Source organism: Trichomycterus rosablanca, chromosome 1, assembly GCF_030014385.1.
Source record: "Trichomycterus rosablanca isolate fTriRos1 chromosome 1, fTriRos1.hap1, whole genome shotgun sequence".
In the NCBI taxonomy this organism is placed as follows: domain Eukaryota; kingdom Metazoa; phylum Chordata; class Actinopteri; order Siluriformes; family Trichomycteridae; genus Trichomycterus; species Trichomycterus rosablanca.
In genome coordinates, this window is record NC_085988.1 from 48093109 (window position 1) to 48113380 (window position 20272).

The 20272-nt window shown below is 38.1% G+C and overlaps 1 protein-coding gene across 3 annotated transcripts; it reads left to right on the forward strand.

Annotated features, from left to right (window-relative positions):
* The first annotated feature begins 1053 nt into the window (after nt 1-1053).
* Nucleotides 1054-17622, forward strand: hmg20a (high mobility group 20A). Of its 3 annotated transcripts, none has more exons than XM_063003698.1 (9): nt 1054-1139; nt 3068-3158; nt 5836-6045; nt 9206-9338; nt 10850-10890; nt 12057-12132; nt 15230-15445; nt 16278-16410; nt 17066-17622. In XM_063003698.1, exons 2-9 carry the CDS (start codon nt 3093-3095, stop codon nt 17067-17069), a joined length of 879 nt encoding a protein of 292 aa, XP_062859768.1. In that variant the 5' UTR covers nt 1054-1139; nt 3068-3092; the 3' UTR covers nt 17070-17622. The 3 variants fall into 3 exon arrangements, with proteins under 3 accessions (XP_062859768.1, XP_062859783.1, XP_062859775.1); XM_063003713.1 differs by having other exon boundaries at nt 5839-6045; XM_063003705.1 differs by lacking the exon at nt 17066-17622 and having other exon boundaries at nt 16278-16414.
* The last annotated feature ends 2650 nt before the right edge of the window (nt 17623-20272 follow it).

Consider the following 20272-nt stretch of genomic DNA (forward strand, 5'->3'; position numbering starts at 1 on the left):
GTTCTGCCACATTCAAATGCAGATGCAGAGAGGGTTTTTTTCTATGGTGAGGCTTAATAAAACCAAAGCCAGGAACATGTTGGCTCTGGATGGAACTCTGTCATCCATCATGACCGTGAAAATGGCTGATATTGAACCACAGTGCTTTAAATGGGAGCCCCCAATATCGGTCAACAAGGCATCAAAATCTGCCACAAACACGTACAACACACATCATCACTTATAAACACAAACACACACAGAGGGACAGAATAACCACCACTGTTCAAGGGGCCCATTTGTTTTTCTTTATATTATTATTTTTTTTTTTTGTTAGTTTGTTTGTTTAGAAAGGCATAGCTAAAACTATTTATTTAATATTACAGAATTTAGTGTAACGTGAAGAGGTTGTTCTGTCGGTGTCATCAACAGGTGGATGGATGGATGGATGGATGGATGGATGGATGGGTGGGTGGATGGATGGGTGGGTGGGTGGATGGATGGATGGATGGGTGGGTGGATGGATGGATAGACAGACAGACAGACAGATAGATATAGGTACATTATTGCAAAGTAATGAACACAATTTTCATTTCACATAAAACGAACTATTTTTATTAAAAACCTCTAATTTAAATTGGTTAGCTTTAGCGAGCTCCACAATATTGATTTGTGTTCTCAAAAAGTGGCCGGGTGGATGGCTACCGTCCGCTTCTGGCTGTGTGACGGCGCTACGCTCTGTCTCTCCTGCGTGCCACATATTTAGCGTGTAAGAAGAAGTGGACTATTCATGACTTGCCTAAAATCCATCCGCCTAATAAAATAAACACTACAACAAAAGTTGTGTTATAGACGGTTCTGAAAATATACACAAATAGAATTATGTAATACTAATTACACATGATTTGATTTTTTATACATGAGTCTAACAGTGCATGTTTTTGTTCGTAAATAAATGGCCACGTCTCAAATCACATACTACCAAACTAAATAGTGTTTAAGCTGTAGGAAGTAATTTGAGATGCTACCAAAATACGTTCGGTTGCGTAAATCTCGCGGTGAGGTGACGTATAAGCGCTTGCTTGTTTGTATTGTTTTGATTAGTAAAGCTCCCTTTCATACAAGCTACACTGAAGCATTCGCTTTATATCAAATTACAGGTTAGTATGAATTTCGATAAATGAATGACGTTGATTCACTTTTGCTTTTACTATTAGAATGAATTAGAATATTAGAAATTAGAATAGGTCTGGCGAGACATTTAACCAAAAGCTTGGCTTAGCTAGCATGGGGGCTAACACGACGAACTGACTTTATGGCTCAATTCCCAATACTTTCATAATGGGAATAAAGTGCACTACATATGCTCCAGGTATGGCTGTTTTGTTTCAGTAAGAGTGTAGTGCACAAAGGTAGGAAAGGGGCTTTTTGGGATACGTCCTTTGTCATCGCACTAGAAAGGAATCGCAGCAGTTGCAGTGCTTTGTGTTTACTAATTTGAAACGGTAAGGAATTGTAGTTTGAACCCTTACTGGTGGTAAAATAGGTTTGTACCGATTTTGGGAATATATTTGTTGTAGGCATTTGCCAAAGTAAAGGAATTCTTATTTGACAGTAAGTTCACGGTGTTTTGTATACTGTATATTGTATATCCACATATGTCGTCGTGACAGCTGGTAGTGTGGGTGCTGCACAGAAACAGGACCTGAGGACTGGATTCAGTCTCTGATCATCCAGTGTCCGTGTTGGTTTTGTCCGAATAGTTCGGTTTTCTCACACCTAACAAAACCTACAGAAGATGAATAGGCTGCTGTAATATGTACTTGGATATGAGTGAATGAATGTGAGTGTGTGTTGTCCTGTATCCTCCACAGGATAGGTGTGAGTGACACATCCAAAATCCTTTAGCATGGTACATTTGCATTAAAGGAAGTCTTTATCAATACAACACATAAAGAAAGAAAATTAATGATGTATTTTATTGTAGCAAAATATTTTGTTAATACCGCCATGCCACAATTATTCAACCCCCATAAAATATTACTGATCTTAAAACCTACTGTTAGTCTTCAGCTGTCATGTGTTATATAAAAACCACCAAGGGTTCAAGGTGTGTTGGAACCATGGTGAAAACTAAAGAAATTACATACATATTATGCAGCCATAAGGGAAAGCCCAACATTCAGATCAATCTCATCAGGAATCTTGCATGTTTTACTGACATCATGGATTTGCAGAAATTCAAAAGCTTTTTGAGGAGGAATGTTATATGCCTTGTATCTTGGTGATAATGATCCCATCTGAATTGGACCACTATTGAGCTACTTTAGCTCAAATCGCTGAAGAAGTTAATGCTGGTTCTGATAGAAAGGTGTCAGAATACACAGTGCATCACATGGGGCTGCATAGCCGCAGACAATTCAGAGTGCTCATGCTGACCCCTGTCCACCACCGAAAGTGCCAACAATAGGCACGTGAGCATCTGAACTGGACCACGGAGCAGAGGAAGAAGGTGGCCTGGTCTGATGGTCAACAATGAGTTTGAGGTTTTGACTTGGCCTCCAAATTCCCCAGATCTCAATCCAATCGAGCATCTGTGGGATGTGCTGGCCAAACAAGTCTGATCCATGGAGGCCCCACCTCGCAGCTTACAGGAGTTAAAGGATCTGCTGCTAACATCTTGGTGGCAGATACCACAGCACACCTTCAGGGGTCTAGTGGAGTCCATTCCTCGACAGGTCAGGGCCACCCATCCTCAGACACAAGATTCGAGAGTTAGAGATCTCAGCAGTGGTGGGTTAGTGTGTAAGCATGTCTCAGGTTTAAAATAAGAACCAACCCCTCTCTGGGTGACACCAAAAATATAAGGTTGATATAAGGTTTTCATTATTTACAGTATAACAATTATACTTAAGAGGAGCAAACATTACTGACTGGATCAAAAAACACCTGATATTAGGTAGTCCTACAGAAGTCATAAGTGTTGTTTTTTAATACAATTGTTTGTCTATATTGATTATGTTGTGATCTATATTGATCACTATATTGAACATTATGAACATTATTGTGTGTTATGTGCTTTCTGCAGTTCATCCAGTAAAAGATTCAAGGTCATGGAAGAGCAGAGTGCTTCACCTGGGGGAAACACAGATAATGGCAGCCAAAGAAATGGAGAGGAGGTAACCCAGTATCTGGTATCGATTACACTTGCATGTATGGCTTTGTGTTAATGAGCAAACTAGGTGTCTTGTTGGCATGTGTTCATTAGCAATAACATAATACCACTCTGTCAGTCTAGACTGATCCAATAATAATATCCTTACAGTAATAACTTTAGCTTTTTGTAGGATAAGTATGCAGAACATCCCTGTAACCTTCCTCCATCACTGAGGTCAAGTTCTGATGCCTCTGTTCTCATTGTATGTGCTTTCGACAGTGAACAGGAGTTAGCATGGACACTTTAATTGTTCACTGCCTCATACACAGAGGGATTTTATACACTAATTTACCTCACCACAAGTATTAAACTGCAATTTGAGCCACATTAGCTTTTCTGTTGTTCTGTACCAGACACTTTATGTACTCTGGCATAAATGAGTCTTGGCCACCCAACAATCAGCATGGCCTGTGTCATGCCACATTTTACAGTGTTAAATATGACCATGAATCCACTGGAAAATAAGCCGATTTCAATACAATTTCGTTCATATTATTTATTTATTAAGATTTAAGATGTCATGTTTTACACACTTTGGTTACATTCTTGACAGGACAGGTAATCACTGGTTACACAAGATTAATCAGTTCTGTCTTTAATGTCAAACACAGTCATGGACAATTTAGTATCCCAGTTGACCTCACTTGCATGTCTTTGGACTGTGGGAGGAAACCGGAGCATCCGGAGGAAACCCACGCGAAAACATGCAAATTCCACACAGAAAGGATCTGGACTGCTTTATCTGGGAATCGAACCAAGGACCTTTTTGCTGTGAGGCGACAGTGCTACCCAGTGAGCCATCGTGCTGCCCCAATTCATATTAAAGCCCATAGTGGCAAGGAAAAATATCCATGATGGCTGCACGTTTCTAAAATTCCAATATATGTTTTTGCGTCAGCGGTACTTTTACTCGTGCTGATGCACCTCCATACCATGATCAATGTAGGCTTTGGCACCTGTTGCAGATAAGTCAGTTTTCCAGAAAACAAGCTTAAGCATGGACTCAGCTGACCACAGCACACGTTTCAATGTTTTTCTGTCCATGTGAGATGAGGTCTGGCTTAGTGGATCCTCCCTTTATATCCAATCATGAAACCCTTAGCTGTTACCAATTCACCTGATTATAAACTGTAACTTGCATATTCTGTAAACTTTTTACTCTTATTTGGCCATTGTCCTAATTAAAAAAAAATAATAATAATTTACACAATACCTTTAAGTTGGTTGTTAAAACATTGCTAAATCACAGATAGTTGTTTATATTGCAATTTACAAAATACATGCAAAATAGAAGAAAATGATCACAACTAAAAGTATAATGAAAGTAATTAGAGCTTATCATACTAGAGAGATGTCCGTGGTAGAATAAAGTTGTCCAGTGCATCCACTGTATGCTTCCATGACATCCAGTAGGTACAGCATTACTGGCAGCCTCCAATATGCCAAGTGATTACTCACCAAGTTGCACTAATATCAAGAGCACTATTTTCCATCACTAATTCAATGCAGTGGAGATTTAAACAGCCATCGCAAAATAACCTTTATAATGTTTAAAATATTGTAAAATGATCATTGTGTATTATGCTATGTGTAATTAGTGTGATAATTAATAGGCTGGGTAGCTTGCTAATGATGTATTTCATATAACACTTGTTTAATTTTTGGTATACAGCAGGGTAAGACTTATAGGTTCTCTGTCATTCAACTTATAGCTTTTAATCTTCTACAATTCTTTCAGCTGCTCCCATTTGGGATCGCCACAGTGGATCATTTGTCTCAATTTTGACCTGTCCTGAACATCCTCCTCTGTCACTTCAATCACTTGCATGCCACCTCCATAACCCTCCTTTTTGGCCTTCCTCTCCACCTGCCTGGTGGCTCCATCCTCATTACTCTTTTTCCCGATAGAGTTTTCTATGCTGAATCTTGAACATTACTATAATTTAATAACCATTCTAATAGTTTATATGTTGGCTGGAAGGCTATAATATCAAGACACATAGTTAAACAATGTTTTCCAGACCTGAGAGATACAGAAAAAAGTTAAAAAAAAATTCTTTGCTCATTTAAACTGAGGTTTTAACTGAACCGAATGCTAAATTGGTAACATACTTGAAAATGATAAAAAAAATTTCTTAATGCTTTATGCAGCAAAGAAACAATTCAATGGAACCATAATCATAATCAAAGTAATAGTAAATGCACCATGGCAATTCCATTTACACAATGAGGATTTGTCCAACCACATGCTACAATTCTAAATAGTATGGGACATTTGTACTCCACCAGTGGTTTTGATACTGCTTACTATATGGTAACATGCCTGGACATTTCTTAACAGTATATATTTTGTTAAGCTTACATAATAAGCCAGAATGTAGAGCACTCGTTTCTAGAATAGTTGTTTTCTTTTAATTTAATTATTCAGTGTTGCTTTAAGTTGCAGAGTAGCTATGGTGTTTCCATGAATAGATAGAAATATCAAATAATTCTGCACTGAAGAGTTATACAGAATACTGAACATAGTGTAATGGATCAGCACAAGAGTAGTAGTCAGTACAAGCATCCAACAGAAGTGACCTGCAGATGTGCCAAATGAATTTGGTTTCAAAAATGCCTCTCTCTGTCTTGCTCCAAAGAAGCAACTCAAGACCAACTGGACTAAAGGCAGGAAGAGGAAGAAGCCGATGAAGGACAGTAATGCCCCCAAAGCCCCTTTAACAGGATATGTTCGGTTTATGAATGACCGGCGAGAGCAGCTGAGGGCAGAGAGACCAGATGTGCCATTCCCGGAGATTACTAGGATGCTGGGCAACGAGTGGAGCAAGCTGCCCCCTGAAGAGAAACAGGTCAGCAACTGCAGTCTACATGCAGTCAGACTTTGTTATTTACCATAAATTATTTCATATTATTAAAAATATTGTTTAAATATTGTGGTAGAGAGTGCAAGTGTAATAATAATAGGGATTGATCCAAATGATGAGAAAAAAGGGATAAAATTCAGTCGTATGGTCTTATGAAGGCCAATATCATAAGCAGGCCCATCCTTCTTACTGCACATAGCTCTGTTATTTAAATACAGGTATGCACAGCATAACATCAGTTCGGACAACTGGAGACAATTGGAGAATGGGACGTAGCAAAGTCTACAGCTTCCAGCACACAACACACCTATCTCATGTCTCAGACTTTGCTGATTGAACAGTACAAGGCAAATGCCTGTAATTACCAAATATTTAGTTCACACCCATTGCGAACACATGTAAAACCTCAAATAAAAAAAAAACACAGTGTTTCTTACATTTACTTTGTATGAACCAAAGAGATTTCTTGCTTTGTTTGGTCAACTTCATTTCATTTGTTAATAAACATCCATTCCTGCATTTCAGACCTGTAACACATTCCAAAAGAAGTCGGGATAATAAAGCATTTACCACTTTGTAATGTTTCCATTCCTATTTAAACAATTAAAAGACGTTTTGGCACAGAGGAAACCAAACCGTGAAGTGTTATCATCAGGTGTTATTCTGTCCCATTCTACCGGCAAATACACCTTAAGGTGTGCAACAGTATGGAGTTTTTCATTTCTAAATTCTCAACACATTTTTTATTGGGGACAGGTCAGGACTGCAGGATAGGCCAGTCCAGTACCCCTACAAAACTACTTAGTCAGACCTGAAATAAAGCATTAGGAGAGTCCTTTTATACTTCATTTAAGCAATAGAACACGAGAGGGAGTGTGCTCTCTGATTCGGTCGCAGGCACGAGCCGAAGGCGAGTGCCATAGATCATCACAGCCGTGATGTTATTCGCGATAACACACGACCTCAAGTGTTCTATTGCTTTTATATAACAGTTTTTACAAAATAAAGAAAGAAAATAAATCTAAGAAGCCCTGAATTTCATATTAAATATGCTTTAATATTGACAATACCTTCCGCCAAAAAGTAGTTCCACAACGAATATAAACAGGGTGTCCGCGGATCCTTAAAAAGTCTTAAATTCGTTTATCTTAAAAAAAGGCCTTAATTTGTCTTAAAAAGACTTAAATTCATCTGCCACTGGTCTTAAAAATGCCACAGAGTGTAAATATAATTTAGGTTTTATTTTCGCGGATTGTATGTCATAATTTCCAGATTTCGTATGCAAATAGTTTAACTGTTTAAACGGCGGACTGAACTAAGCGGAACCAACGGCAGTCTTAATGGTTCCGAGGGGCGCTAATTTGAGGTAACCTTACGCTCATTACTTGCTAAACCCGTAAAAAAGTGTACATTGAATAACAGGGTTCGTACGGGTGCTTGAAATCCTTGAAAATGCTTGAATTTTAATCTCGTATTTTCCAGGTTTGAAAAGTGCTGGAATTTTGGGTAAAGTGCTTGAAAATGCTTGAAATCATAACAGTATTTCTTTCACTACAAATAGCTATCTGACCGAATAGTTCCCTTATTAGAGAAATAAAAAAAGTCACAGAGCCTAAAATGAAAACTGCTCCGCCTGTGTTTAAGAGTGATGCGAATTCCGGCTCTTTTTGGTGAGCCATTTGGCTCAGCTCACCGAGAAGAGTCGGCTCTTTCTGCTCCAAAATGGCTCTTCAATTTTACCACTTCTGCCTGTGGAGTGCCTGCCCGTGCCACGGAGAAAATTGTTGGCTCAAAGAGCTCGTTCGCGACCGACAGCTAGTGTGTGTGACTGCGATCTGCCAGTCTGTATTCATGTGTTCGCGAAGGATCCGATTCTATTGAACGGCTCTTTAAAATGAACGAAATGAACCGAGTCGCGCCTCTGGGAGCCGTTAGGTGTATTTTTTTTTTTATAGTTTTGCGCAGTTCTTATCGACTGTAATCCACCCATTCTGCTTCCATCAGTAAAGGGAATTAATCAGTCACAATGAGAGGCATAATAAAGAGCGAGCGAGAGACACGCGCTCGCACACACACACACAGAGCCGTAACGGAGCAACAGATAGAACATGCAGAAAATAAGCAATGCTCTTAGTATAATGACAAATAATTAAGAAATAAACTTGTTTAATTATGCTAACATGTAACAGGACAGATTATTCCCGAGCAGAAAACTGAGACCCCCTTTTCAGTGTACAGACGGTTCTGGTTTATACAAAATATAAGTATAAATGGTTTTGGTTTATACAAAACTGTTCATTTAAGTTTAAATCATTAAATATTGGTTAAACAGAAAATACAGCACTCGCATGCTTACAATAAAGTCTGTAAACATAATGTTGATGTGTGCTTTTTGCTGCTTTGTTACTGCGACAGTGGTCTTAATTTTTGTCTCAGAGTGGTATTAAAAAGTCTTAAATTTAATTTCCCAATACCTGCAGATACCCTGATAAAGTTTAACACTACAAAGCAGACATCCCAAGTTACAAAAACTCATTTTAGGGAGGTAAGAACAACAAGAAAAAAAAGGCAAGAACCTCTGAAGGGAAAAAAAAAAGAAATAAAAAACCTCTCGCACACACCAAATGATATGGGTGATAACAGAACTCTTAGGAGCTGCTAACTGGGCTATTAAGCTAACTGTTCGCGTTACAAACACATTAATGTTCCCTACATAGTGCACTAGATTGTGTATCAGATCGCAGATTTATGTTCCCTACATAGTGCACTAGATTGTGTATCAGATCGCGGATTTATGTTCCCTACATAGTGCACTAGATTGTGTATCAGATCGCGGATTTATGTTCCCTACATAGTGCACTAGATTTTATATCAGATAACGGATTTAAAACGTGATCGGGAATAAGGTCTGTGTCGCCTGCGTGCGCGTTTGTGTGCATGAAGCTTGTCGTTACTGGCAATGCGTCAGCGGAGTAATACAGTTGTGGTGTGAAAAGGCCGTGCTGTTATCACGAATATCAGCACGGTTAGAACACTTCTCAACCAATCAGATTGTAAGGTCGGAACTAACTGTTGTATAAAAACTGTTTGCAAATTCTCATTTAAGTGAACTATTTCATTTTTTCCCTCTTCTTTTTCTCAACAGCGCTATTTGGATGAGGCAGAGAAGGATAAGGAACGCTACATGAGGGAGCTGGAGAAGTATCAACAGACAGAGGCCTATAAGCACTTTAAGAGAAAGGTGCAGGAGAAACAGAAGGGGAAGCGAATGCGAGGAGGTACAGAGACCTGCATCTGTTGCACTGTAAACAGAGTTTGTCTTCAGATGCACACGCAGCAGAAATATTAAATACTGAATGTTTAAATGGCGCAGCGGTAAATTGCTCTTAACCCATTACTGCTGGGATTCAGGGTTCATATCCCCAGCACTGCTATCAGCTGGTCAGGCACCTAAATACAGAAATGCTTCGCTATGTCTGGGGGAAGGTTGTTTTTTGGCCTGATGGCTTGGCATCCTGTCTGGAGTGTGTTACTGCACTGTGCCCACTGTGATACTGACCAGGACAACATAAAATAACCAAACAGTACTTGGGTGGGGCAGCAGTCTAACACGCTAGCATACCACTGTGGAGAGTTTGAACACAAACACAGCTGGCTGTGTTGGAGGAAGGGAAGGTTAGATGAACCTCTTTCTGCAGCAATACGTCTCAATGTCTTAGTGTGGCTTCAAAAAGTAAATATTTTACCTGTACCTGTTAAGGAACATGTTTGGAGATTTTAATAATTTTTTCAATTGTTGTTTTTCTTTGAATAATTAAAACATAGCAAAACTTCTTTAATATTCAACAACTGAGAATAATAATTTGGTAATGCAAACATTTCTGTAATGTCAGTTAACTTTTTTGTTCAAATCCCAGCTGTGTTATTGACATAATTGGATGTGTGTCTGTAGAAGGCAGGGTTCCTCGTTGCTGCAGCAATTACAACCTCTGCCAAACGTTTGAGGCACCTGCATTAGGGTCAGGGGGCAGCTCATGGATGGCAGCACGTGGCTGTCCTGCCCCTGCCAGGCAATAAGAGGCAATCGTGTCAGAGGGCGCATGTGACAGCCACAGCCCTCCCCATTCGGATGTGGGGGTACCGGCAGTGACAAGAAAGAGATGGGCACCAATTGGACATTGGGGAAATAAGGGAAAATAAATAAATAGAGGATGCCATATTTAAGGGTCGCCACACTGCATACCAAGTAAGGAAAAAACAACATGGGTTGGTACAATGGTTTCATACCATGATCTGGTCAGAATGGTAAGAAGTAATCCAAGGACTACAAGTGTGAAACTGCTAAAACAGCTTCCAAACTGGCCAGTCAAGTGAGCTACAGTGTCATGGGCTCAGAGGCTGGCATGCATGGGACTTAGTCAAGGTCAAGCTTTAAGGTTCAAATGTTTGTGTGTGATTAGTAACATTAGTAACATTTTTTTTAATATAACAAATGTGTTTTAATGATCACAGAAAAAGAACAGATGCATAAATCAATAAAATCCCAACACTGTATGTGTAACTATAACTGACAGTAACTATACAAATGATTCGAGGAACTACATATGGGAGATAGAAAGTTTTTATGAAGCTTAAGTTATTTTAGATACAATATTTTTCTGTGTGGAATGTCCAGTCAACAAATTGCACTAGCTCTCACCAGCTTATCGGTTCAGAATGGAATGAGGTCTTTAGAGGCATGATACATTAATCATGGGCTCTTAAAGTCTCTCTTTCTCTCTTTGTGCAGGAGACGTGGGCCGGCAGGCTGCCAGGGAAGTGCTTCAGGAGGTAGGACAAGCACTAATCTCAAGCTACACACAAGAGCACTTTGAGTTAGCACTCTGTATCTTTTATTGCAGGAGTAATGTCTTTGCTTTAGGATGTTTAAGATGTCTTAACCAAGCTACTGGTTATCAGCTGTCTGAGATGTAATGGTCTGAGGGTTTTAATGAAAATTTAGTCCTATAAATTGACTGGTACTCGGTGTACTCAAATGACTCAAAGACCTCATTCATGGTTAAAGTCAAAAGTTTGCATGCAGTGGATGAGGGAGGTTTTTGGACCCCTTGCAGCCTTTTTTTTTACATTTATTGCTTTTATCCAAAGCCATTAAAAATGTGCGACCATATACAGTACAAACAATTGAGGGATAAGAGCTTGGCTCAAAAGCCCAACAGTGACAACCTGGCGGTGGTTGGCCTTGAACCAGGCCAGGTAATCTTCTGATTACTAGTCCAATTTGTCCAGTTATTTTGCACACCTTACTGCATTGTGGATTTGATTGTAAATTAATATAATTGCTAATCACCCATAATGCCAAAATAAAAACATGATTTAGATTTTAGTCATTAATAAAAAAAAAACCCACTGAAATCTTGTATTCACAACAGAATTTAGACTCTTTGTGTGGCACTCCAAATTGTGGTCAGATTCATCCTGGTTGCTTTAATTATCCTTGAGATGTGTCTAGAACCAACTGGTTGCAAATGCATCCTTAGACTGAATCATAAATTCACCTTTCAACATTTTATTGACTTTATTAAAGCATAATGCTAAAGCACCTAAAGTGGCCTTAAGTGGCCCAGCCAAAGCCCAGACTTTAAAACCACTGAGTATCTGTAGAGAGACCTGTTACAGTTAAATTTTGCAATTTACTTTTCCCATTCCTGATAGTACTTCAACTCCTTTCATTTACACGTGTCTCCTGTCAGCCCTCTTAAAGTCTGATGACGTTATGCAAATGAGCACGTTATACTCGACCTTTTGTGTAGTTCAGAAACAATCCTGATACACAAACCGATGGAATAAAAACAAAACAGTAAATTGGGTCATTGAGACACTTAAAACATTGTATTATTTGCACTAGCGAAGTCATCAAGAATTCTAGCTTTGCTAATTTTTTTATAAAATTATGTCTCTCTTTGACTTGTGCTTTTTTCTGTCCCATTGGTCAGAATGATGGAGGATTAAAGGATCGCTCTGTCTTTGATATTCCTATCTTCACTGAGGAGTTTCTCAACCATAGCAAAGGTAAGAAATTGAGTTCAGGCATGGGTATCGATAGAAATTTTGGGTCCACTACAAATCATGCACGGGGAGAAGACCTGTCCCAATACTGAAGCGTATTATGATTTTAATAATCCTAAATTTTGTTACAGCTTCATTGTTTTACCTGCCAATTTCACCTCATTGTTTTAGAATGTAGCAAGCTATAAGTAATGTATAAGCAGCACAATTGTGAGCCTGCACTCCAAAGCTGTAGTGCAACTGATCAAAACAGTACATGGAATGAACTATTACAGTGTGAAAATGAATGTATTATTTATGTTTATGTAGCACTTTTTATTAGGAAAACACTCCATATATTCTCTATACATACTCTTTTTATTTGACTGGATTCCTAATATTGTTAATAGTGCCATCGGTTTGCTGGAACTTCTTTTCCTGAGACTTTATTGTTACTCACTGCAACAGTTCAGTGTGTTACTTTCATTTTACATCAGTTTATTATAGGCTATTAAAACAGAATACTGTATGCATTACAGTCGCAACTTTGATTAATGCGCTATTGTCCACACTAAGCCTAATGCTGCTCTATCTGCTTACACTACATAAACAGCACATGAAAATACGTAAGTGATCAAAACAATAAATATAAAAATAATCTTATAAAATGGATAGTTCCGGTCCTAAAATCTGATTGGCTAAGCCGCGTTCGAAGCCGTTGTAAAATCCCCGATAAACGCACACCTATGACCACCTCACATCATTCCATATTAATACGCCACTGAAAAGAAAAAGTTCAAACTTGGTTGAACACTATTTTAGGTCATGTACTATACATGGAAATGTTCAGATTAATATAAACAGTAATCCTAATCATTAAGCGGGTGTTTGTGGAGAAAAGTTTATTGCGAATGTTATGTTCGCCCTCATGTTGCCTAGCAACACTGTTAACGGACTACCTGATTTCGCGGAAGAATGCTTTTTGTAAGTGTTTTTGTAAATAAAAACATTTATAAATTGAACATTGTTGTATTTTATTATATTTTATGTTGACCGCCGTTTTATATTATTTTATCATGGGGAAAGACGTTTTAGGCACTTCGCTTCCTTCCCCGTGATAAAATCGCAGTAACGCACGGTCTCTCGTGGCTTATTGCTTTACTCTAATAATCCTCCAGAATTACTACTTACTCTTAATCTACTTAATCTCAGTTTATATTCACATTACGCTGAAAATAAATAACATTTAAATCTGAGTGTCTATCAATTTTTTCAGCATCATAGGTTTTCTATAGCCTGACAGTATTAGGCAGCTAACTAGCATTCCCCCCCCAATTTTCCTCCTATCTAGTCGTATTCAATTACCCGATTGCATTATGCTTCGCCTCTACTGATGTTGACCTCCACTCTGACCGAGAAGAGCTGTGACTTACACGTACCCCTTCTGACACGTGTGCAGTAGCCGACAGCTTATTTTCACCTGCTGGAGACGAGTTCATATGTGGATCAGCTTTGTGTATGGAGAGACACGCCTTAATCACACATTATCCCCAGTCTCTGTGCAGACACCATCAATCAGCCAGCAGAGTTCGTAATTGCATCAGTTATGAGGAATCCCCTCCGGCAACAACAACAAGCCAATCATGGTTTGTGTAGACACTCACCCTGACTGGAGCAGAGCTTAGATTTGAACTGACGAGTTCGAGATGTCAGCTCTGGTGTGCTAGCATGTTTTACCGCTGCGCCACCTGAGCACCCCATCTATGAATAATAATTGTCTTAATAATTGCACAATCTATGGCAGAACCAAACCTGTTCATTTTTTAACACTAAAGAAGAAATACTAGAACTCAGTTTTGAAAAATTTGCTAATTCATTTCTTTTCATTATTACTTTAGTAGCTGTGGTGCTTGGGAGTACTAATTTAGCCTAGCTTACTAACACTGGGATCCAGGGTTTGAACCCCCGAGCTATGGCTGGTCAGGTGTCTACATAGAGAAATGATTGGCTGTGTCTGAGGAGGGGGGTGGGGTAAGGTGTTGGCCGAGATTGCACAATGGATTGGTGTCCTGTCCTTTGCGTTACTGCATTGCGTCTAGTGATTACTAGTGAAACCAGACCCACCGCAACCCTGATCAGGATAAGGTGGCAGTAAAACATAAAAAATAAAATGAAATTAAAATCATTAGCAGCTGTTGAACCAGAACAGTTGTGTTGCAAGTAGATTTCAACTCCTGGCAACCATATAAATAGTAGTTTGTACTGTCTTAATTCCTTTGACTGTATCCATCTATCTTGTTGTTGGTCAATTTCTTCCTCTTTTACCCTCCAAGCATATTCTTCCAAGCATAATTGTCTTTTCCAATGAACATGTTCCTCTACTAATGTTTCAAAATAATAGAGCTGGCCTTTGAATGAGCGGTCAGGTTGTAATATGTTATAAAAAATCAATACAGCTCTGGGTTACGGTCTAACCCAGGTGCTCATACTGTGTGTAAAGTGTATTTGTTTACTATCAGCAGTTTGTCAGCATTTCATAAAGCCAGCCATCATTCCTAATGAGATTTGACATCTGGGAAAAGTCATCGCTCAGGTTGGCTGTAAACAATGCAGGAATTTAGTGCCACTGTAAACCCACTCCAGAGGTTTTTTTGTGCACAGCACACACAACATTGCCTGCTTAATGAACAAGCGAAGTCCTCAAGGCTCATTTTCAGAAATTGTTTTACCTTCCTATTTAGTTTATCAAAATATTACATGTACCAGTGTACATTTTTTACTTTTAATGATAAAGAAAATGTAGGGAAGCTGACATTTTCTGGTTGCATCACAAACAGCATCTAGATATCACTCATGGTGCACTACTTAGACATGCATTTTTTTCACTTTAAGCTACATTTTTAGGAGGCAAAAATTTGGCTTAAAAATTCCAAACTTAATCCTGCCCTAGCAATACTAAATTTTCTCCCACCTTTAAGCCAAATATTTCTCCAGCCATCAAATTAAGTTAGAAAAGACAGCTGGCCTTGCAAGACATTCCCAGGTACCTGCAGTTTGCCATGATTGTATCCTACAATGCTTATATGCTTATGCCTAATCTAACCTGTGCGTTTTTGGCCAGCACGTGAGGCAGAGATGCGACAGCTGCGTAAGACTAACATGGAGTATGAGGAGCGTAATGCAGCCCTGCAGAAACACGTGGAGAGCATGCGCAGCGCAGTCGAGCGCCTGGAAGGAGACGTGTTGCAGGAGCGCACACGCAACAGCCTGCTGCAGCAGCACCTGGACTCACTGCGCTCTGTGCTCACACACAGTTTCGGCAACGTACCTCTACCTGGTGAGAGACACATACAAAACAGACTGATGCACCACAAACACACTGTAATATGTGTGAAGTACTGCAAAGACATGCAAGTGAGGTGAATTGGAAATACTAAATTGTCCATGACTGTGTTCGATATAACCTTGTGAACTGATGAATCTTGTGTAACCACTGTTTCTGTCATGAATGTAACCAAAAGTGTAAAACATGACTTTACAAATCCTAATAAAACAAAACAATTAAACTGCGTACACGTAGTATGGTCAAAAGTATGTAAACACTGCCCCTACTTACCTTAAGAGGTCAGGTGTTTCAGCCACATCAATTGCTAATGGGTATATAAAAGCAGTTCTTCAATAAAGGTGCTTGGGTTACACAGCTGTAAATAATACTAGCCCACTACTGCTGGGAACAGAGGTGCTATGTCTGATGGGAGGGGATGGTCGAGGCCCTGCTATGGATTGGTGTCTGGGGTGGGTTACTGCATTGCGCCTAGAGATTTTGGGGACACTGAACTCACAGCCACTCTGAACAGGACAAAGTACAGTATGTGAATGTATGTGTATGCGTGTGTATATGAAACACATAAGGCAGTTGTGGCCTAGCAGGTAAGGTACTGGACTAGCAATCAAAAGGTCACTGGTTCAAGCCCCACCACTGCCAGGTTGCCACTGTTGTGCCCTTGAGCAAGGCCCTTAACCTTCAATTGCTTAGACAGTAAACTGTCACAGTACTGTAAGTCGCTTTGGATAAAAGCGTCCGCTAAATGCCTGTAGTACTATAGTGTTGTACCAGTGTTTTGTCAGTACTCTTTTAGCCCTCATGTGCCACATTGCTGTTTCTATAGGCAGTGGAGAAACAGCCAGCCTGGACTCCATTGATTCCTACATGAAGAAGCTCCACAGCATTGTGATGTCCAACCCTCAAGAGCACGAGCACCTTGTTAGTCTGGTGCGTGATGTGGTGAACCGCCTCGAGAGGTAATTCCTAGGCTTACACACTCCTTCAGATACATGAACAATAATACAGTCTTAACTATGCCTAAGAGGGTTAGATGTAAAAGGTGCACTGTAAATTTGTACCATTGCATCTAAAGCTGTAGCTCATCACTGACTGCCCACAAAAAATTTTACATCACAAAAACCTGGCATTGTAATAGAGGTGTGTATACCTTTTTTTCTACTGTATGTAAGCCCCACCACCGCCAAGTTGCCACAGCTGGGCCTCTGGGCAAGGCCCGTCATCCTTTAACGCCTGCGCTGTATTGTCACAACTGCAAATTGTAAAAATGTGGATAAAAGCAGCTGCTAAATTTCTTAAATGTAACAATAGTTTTACATGCAGAGTAAGACAAAAATCCAGCCGAAATACGCATCATAAGCTTGGTACATCTAGCCCAAAGTGTTTTCAGTAACACTACTTATGTACCAACCCTGCATTAATTCATGCATGTTATAGAATCATAACAGTCCCTTCATTATTTGTTCTATTAATCATTCTGTTGGCACCATGATCTCAAGATGTGTAGCTTATGTAAAAGTGAATAGTTCTCAGTCATCCTTAAAAAAGAGGGATTGGTGTTTAGTATAAAAACAGGCCTGTATCTAACGAGTGCTGTGATTGTTCCCTTTGCAGGTAATCGAGGAATCCTGTGATCGATGCCGCATAATCCCTTTTATTCACAACATGCACCCCAATGAATTTTTTTAACTTGTTTTCCTACAAACAATTATTCAAAACTGAAATATTTATTTTATAGTGCTATTTTTATCAGACTTTGTTTACTTCATATGTTGGTGTTTATTAATGTCGGTCCGCTATGAGTTTAGAATTTTTAATGAGTGTAAAAAAAAAAAAAGAAGATTCCCCAAATCTGCATGATTGTCTTTTTTTAAAATAGGTTTACATTTTAAATATCATTTCAAATGAACTTGAGAAGTGACTTTTTATTTGATATAAATAGTACTTTTAGATTGCCATTCTTCTCTGTGCCAGCATTACATAACTACATAAAAAAAAACACTGAAAATAAATTACATTTGCAGTAAACATCGGTCTGGATGGATCATGTGTCTGATGCACTCTGATACACAAATCATGTAGACTTAGTTTAAATTTGTGCAGTGTGCTATCTTGGATGTGGAACAATGCAGAAAAAGTAATTGACAATAACAAGGACAATTTTAATCTACTTTGGGAGTCAGTGATGAGGTAAAAGTTTATATATATATATATATATATATATATATATATATATATATATATATATATATATGGGTCAAAGACGAGACGTAACTTTTTAGTGTCCCCACTTGATAAATAATATACAATTATATTAATATAAGTGGATATACCTTCAATCTACTCCATTTGTACATCTTTACTGAAACCTAAAGTAATTTTTACGGAAAATGTATGATTTTTGAAAAAATAACCCTTGAAACCCCCAAAATGTCATTCAGTGCAACGGTCCCCCTACCTCTTTAAGCAATAAAACATTAAGAAAAAACTAATTAATCTTAAGTAAAACTTAAAATTTACTGCTTTGGCATAATTGTACAAATGTCATGTGTGACATATTAAATAATATTCAATCAGATGTGTTTTTTAATATTAATAATATTCAGGATACTTTCAGTCCCCATTTTCCCAATCTTCAGTTGTCATTCAGTACAACGTTAATAAAAAGCCTTATTTTAATATGCAATCAAGCTACTGCAGTCATGTGACCAATTATAACAACAAAAGAAGACACCTGGGGACCCTTCAGCACACACACGAGGTCAATGCATTTTAACATTATTTGATAAAAATGTCTTTTTACTGACACAGTACATTAAAGAACAAAACTGAGTGTCATTCAGTACAACACAGAAAACGTTATATTATGGTTAATCTTGTAAACAAACAAGGTTATTAACATTTAAATGTGAATATGTGTAGAAATGTCTTTGAGCTAAGGTCAATGTTAGCTTTTGCTAACCACTGGGATAACTGTAAAATGTGCTAAAGTAAAAATGTCTGTCATTCAGTACAACAACAGTCATTCAGTGCAACAGAATTTCACTGTTGCACTAAATTGACAATGACATTGTTATACTGACTTTATAATGTTTTAAAATTATTTTTAAATATTAAAACCACTTTTTTCCATTCTAGTCTTCCTTAATAATTATGTTTTTGATGAAGTGGTCCCTGAGATTTTGTTATTGTTAAGTACGATGACCTGCCATTCGTTGGGCAGGTACTGCTGTCTGTAGGAGATGAGGTGCAAGTTAGCTGCATGCTACAAAATTGAAACAAATTCCTTTGTGTGGCCAAATCCACATGATGAAATTTACTACCTTAAGTCTGATGTCAAAATCATAATCGCAGAACCAAAGCCATGTACAGCAAGAACCTCAAGGTTTACAACAAAAGACTGGAAAACATTTGTTCAGTTCATGAAATAAAATGCGACTTCAAATGGTTTTTACTGCTGAATGAATTTAGATTTACTGCAGCAACTTTTTCACGTGTTATGACACATTCCACACTTCCACACTGTTCTGGTGCCTTACAAGTTGTTATGATGGCTTCATTAGCTATGTTTTTCATTGCCTTACTTTTTTCATGATGTAGTAATATTAAAACACATACTTGCTACTGGTGTGGCATATTTTCATTCTACTACTGCTACTTTAATCAATAAAGAACTTAAAAACAAATTAAGTCATGAATATTCTGATGTAACAGGATAATTTGGAGTACGTCATTCAGTGCAACATAAAATCATCATACAGTGCAACAAAAACATTTGCTTAAAATAACTGTAATAAGTAATTATTATATATTTTTTTCATGTGAATGCAAGAGAATCCAGGCCTGCTTCATAGAAAACAGAGTTTGATTAGGTTTCAAATAGAATAGAATGTGTAGCAAAAACGTCTTGTATACAAATAAACAAAATCCCAAGGCGCATTAGAGTACAAGCAATGCACAGAAAATTCAAAACAGAGTAAGTACAGTTTCTTCTGAGGTTTTAAATCTTTTGTAAGAGATATACTAAACTTATAAATTTGAAATGGCTAAGATTGTTCCTTGTGTGTGTATTTTGTCATAAATTAGTCGTTGCACTGAATGACATTTTTGTGCACTTGTTGTGTGTCAACAACACTAAAATTATCAAATAAGCAAAATGCTCAGAAAAAAAATACATATTTACATAGGTGACACATTTGTGCACAATATTAAATAAAAAAATTATACAATTTAACCATTTTATTTTTTTGGTACTTGGAACACCCTATTCATCTTTCACCCATATATATATATGGGTGAAAGATGATATATATATATACTGTATATATATATATATATATATTAGGGCTGTCAAACGATTAAAATTTTTAATCGCGATTAATCTCAGAATTTCATATAGTTAATCGCGATTAATCGCATTAAAAAAAATCTGTGTAAATGTTATAGAAAACAAGGATTTTTAAGTGAAATGTTAGAATTAAAATGGTGAACACATTTTATGCTAAATGTACTGATGTTAAAAACTGCTGGGACAAGAGAAAACTGTAAGGGAGTTTTATTCACTCACATACTAGGCAGTAATACTATCCAATGGTTTGATGGACGTTTCTACACGAAGTGAGTGTGTTTTGACCCTTTGGGGCTTCCATAGTTCATGGACAACGTGCTTGACTCAGCTGTCCGGTATTCTTTACCGTAACAGAATAAGTTAATAAAGTGTTCTGCTCCCGACAACTTGTGAATATAGCGTGTATTTATTTCTTTATTATGCAAGTGCAGATGCTACGACGCTCTTTTACATTTTGTTAACAAACCGCAAAT

Excerpts from the sequence above, each read along its gene's own strand:
- hmg20a (XM_063003698.1), top strand. The coding sequence starts at position 3,093 with ATGGAAGAGCAGAGTGCTTCACCTGGGGGAAACACAGATAATGGCAGC. Across the intron at positions 3,159-5,835 it reads GCCAAAGAAATGGAGAGGAG|AAGCAACTCAAGACCAACTG; the intron begins GTAACCCAGTAT and ends CTTGCTCCAAAG. Across the intron at positions 12,133-15,229 it reads GTTTCTCAACCATAGCAAAG|CACGTGAGGCAGAGATGCGA; the intron begins GTAAGAAATTGA and ends GTTTTTGGCCAG.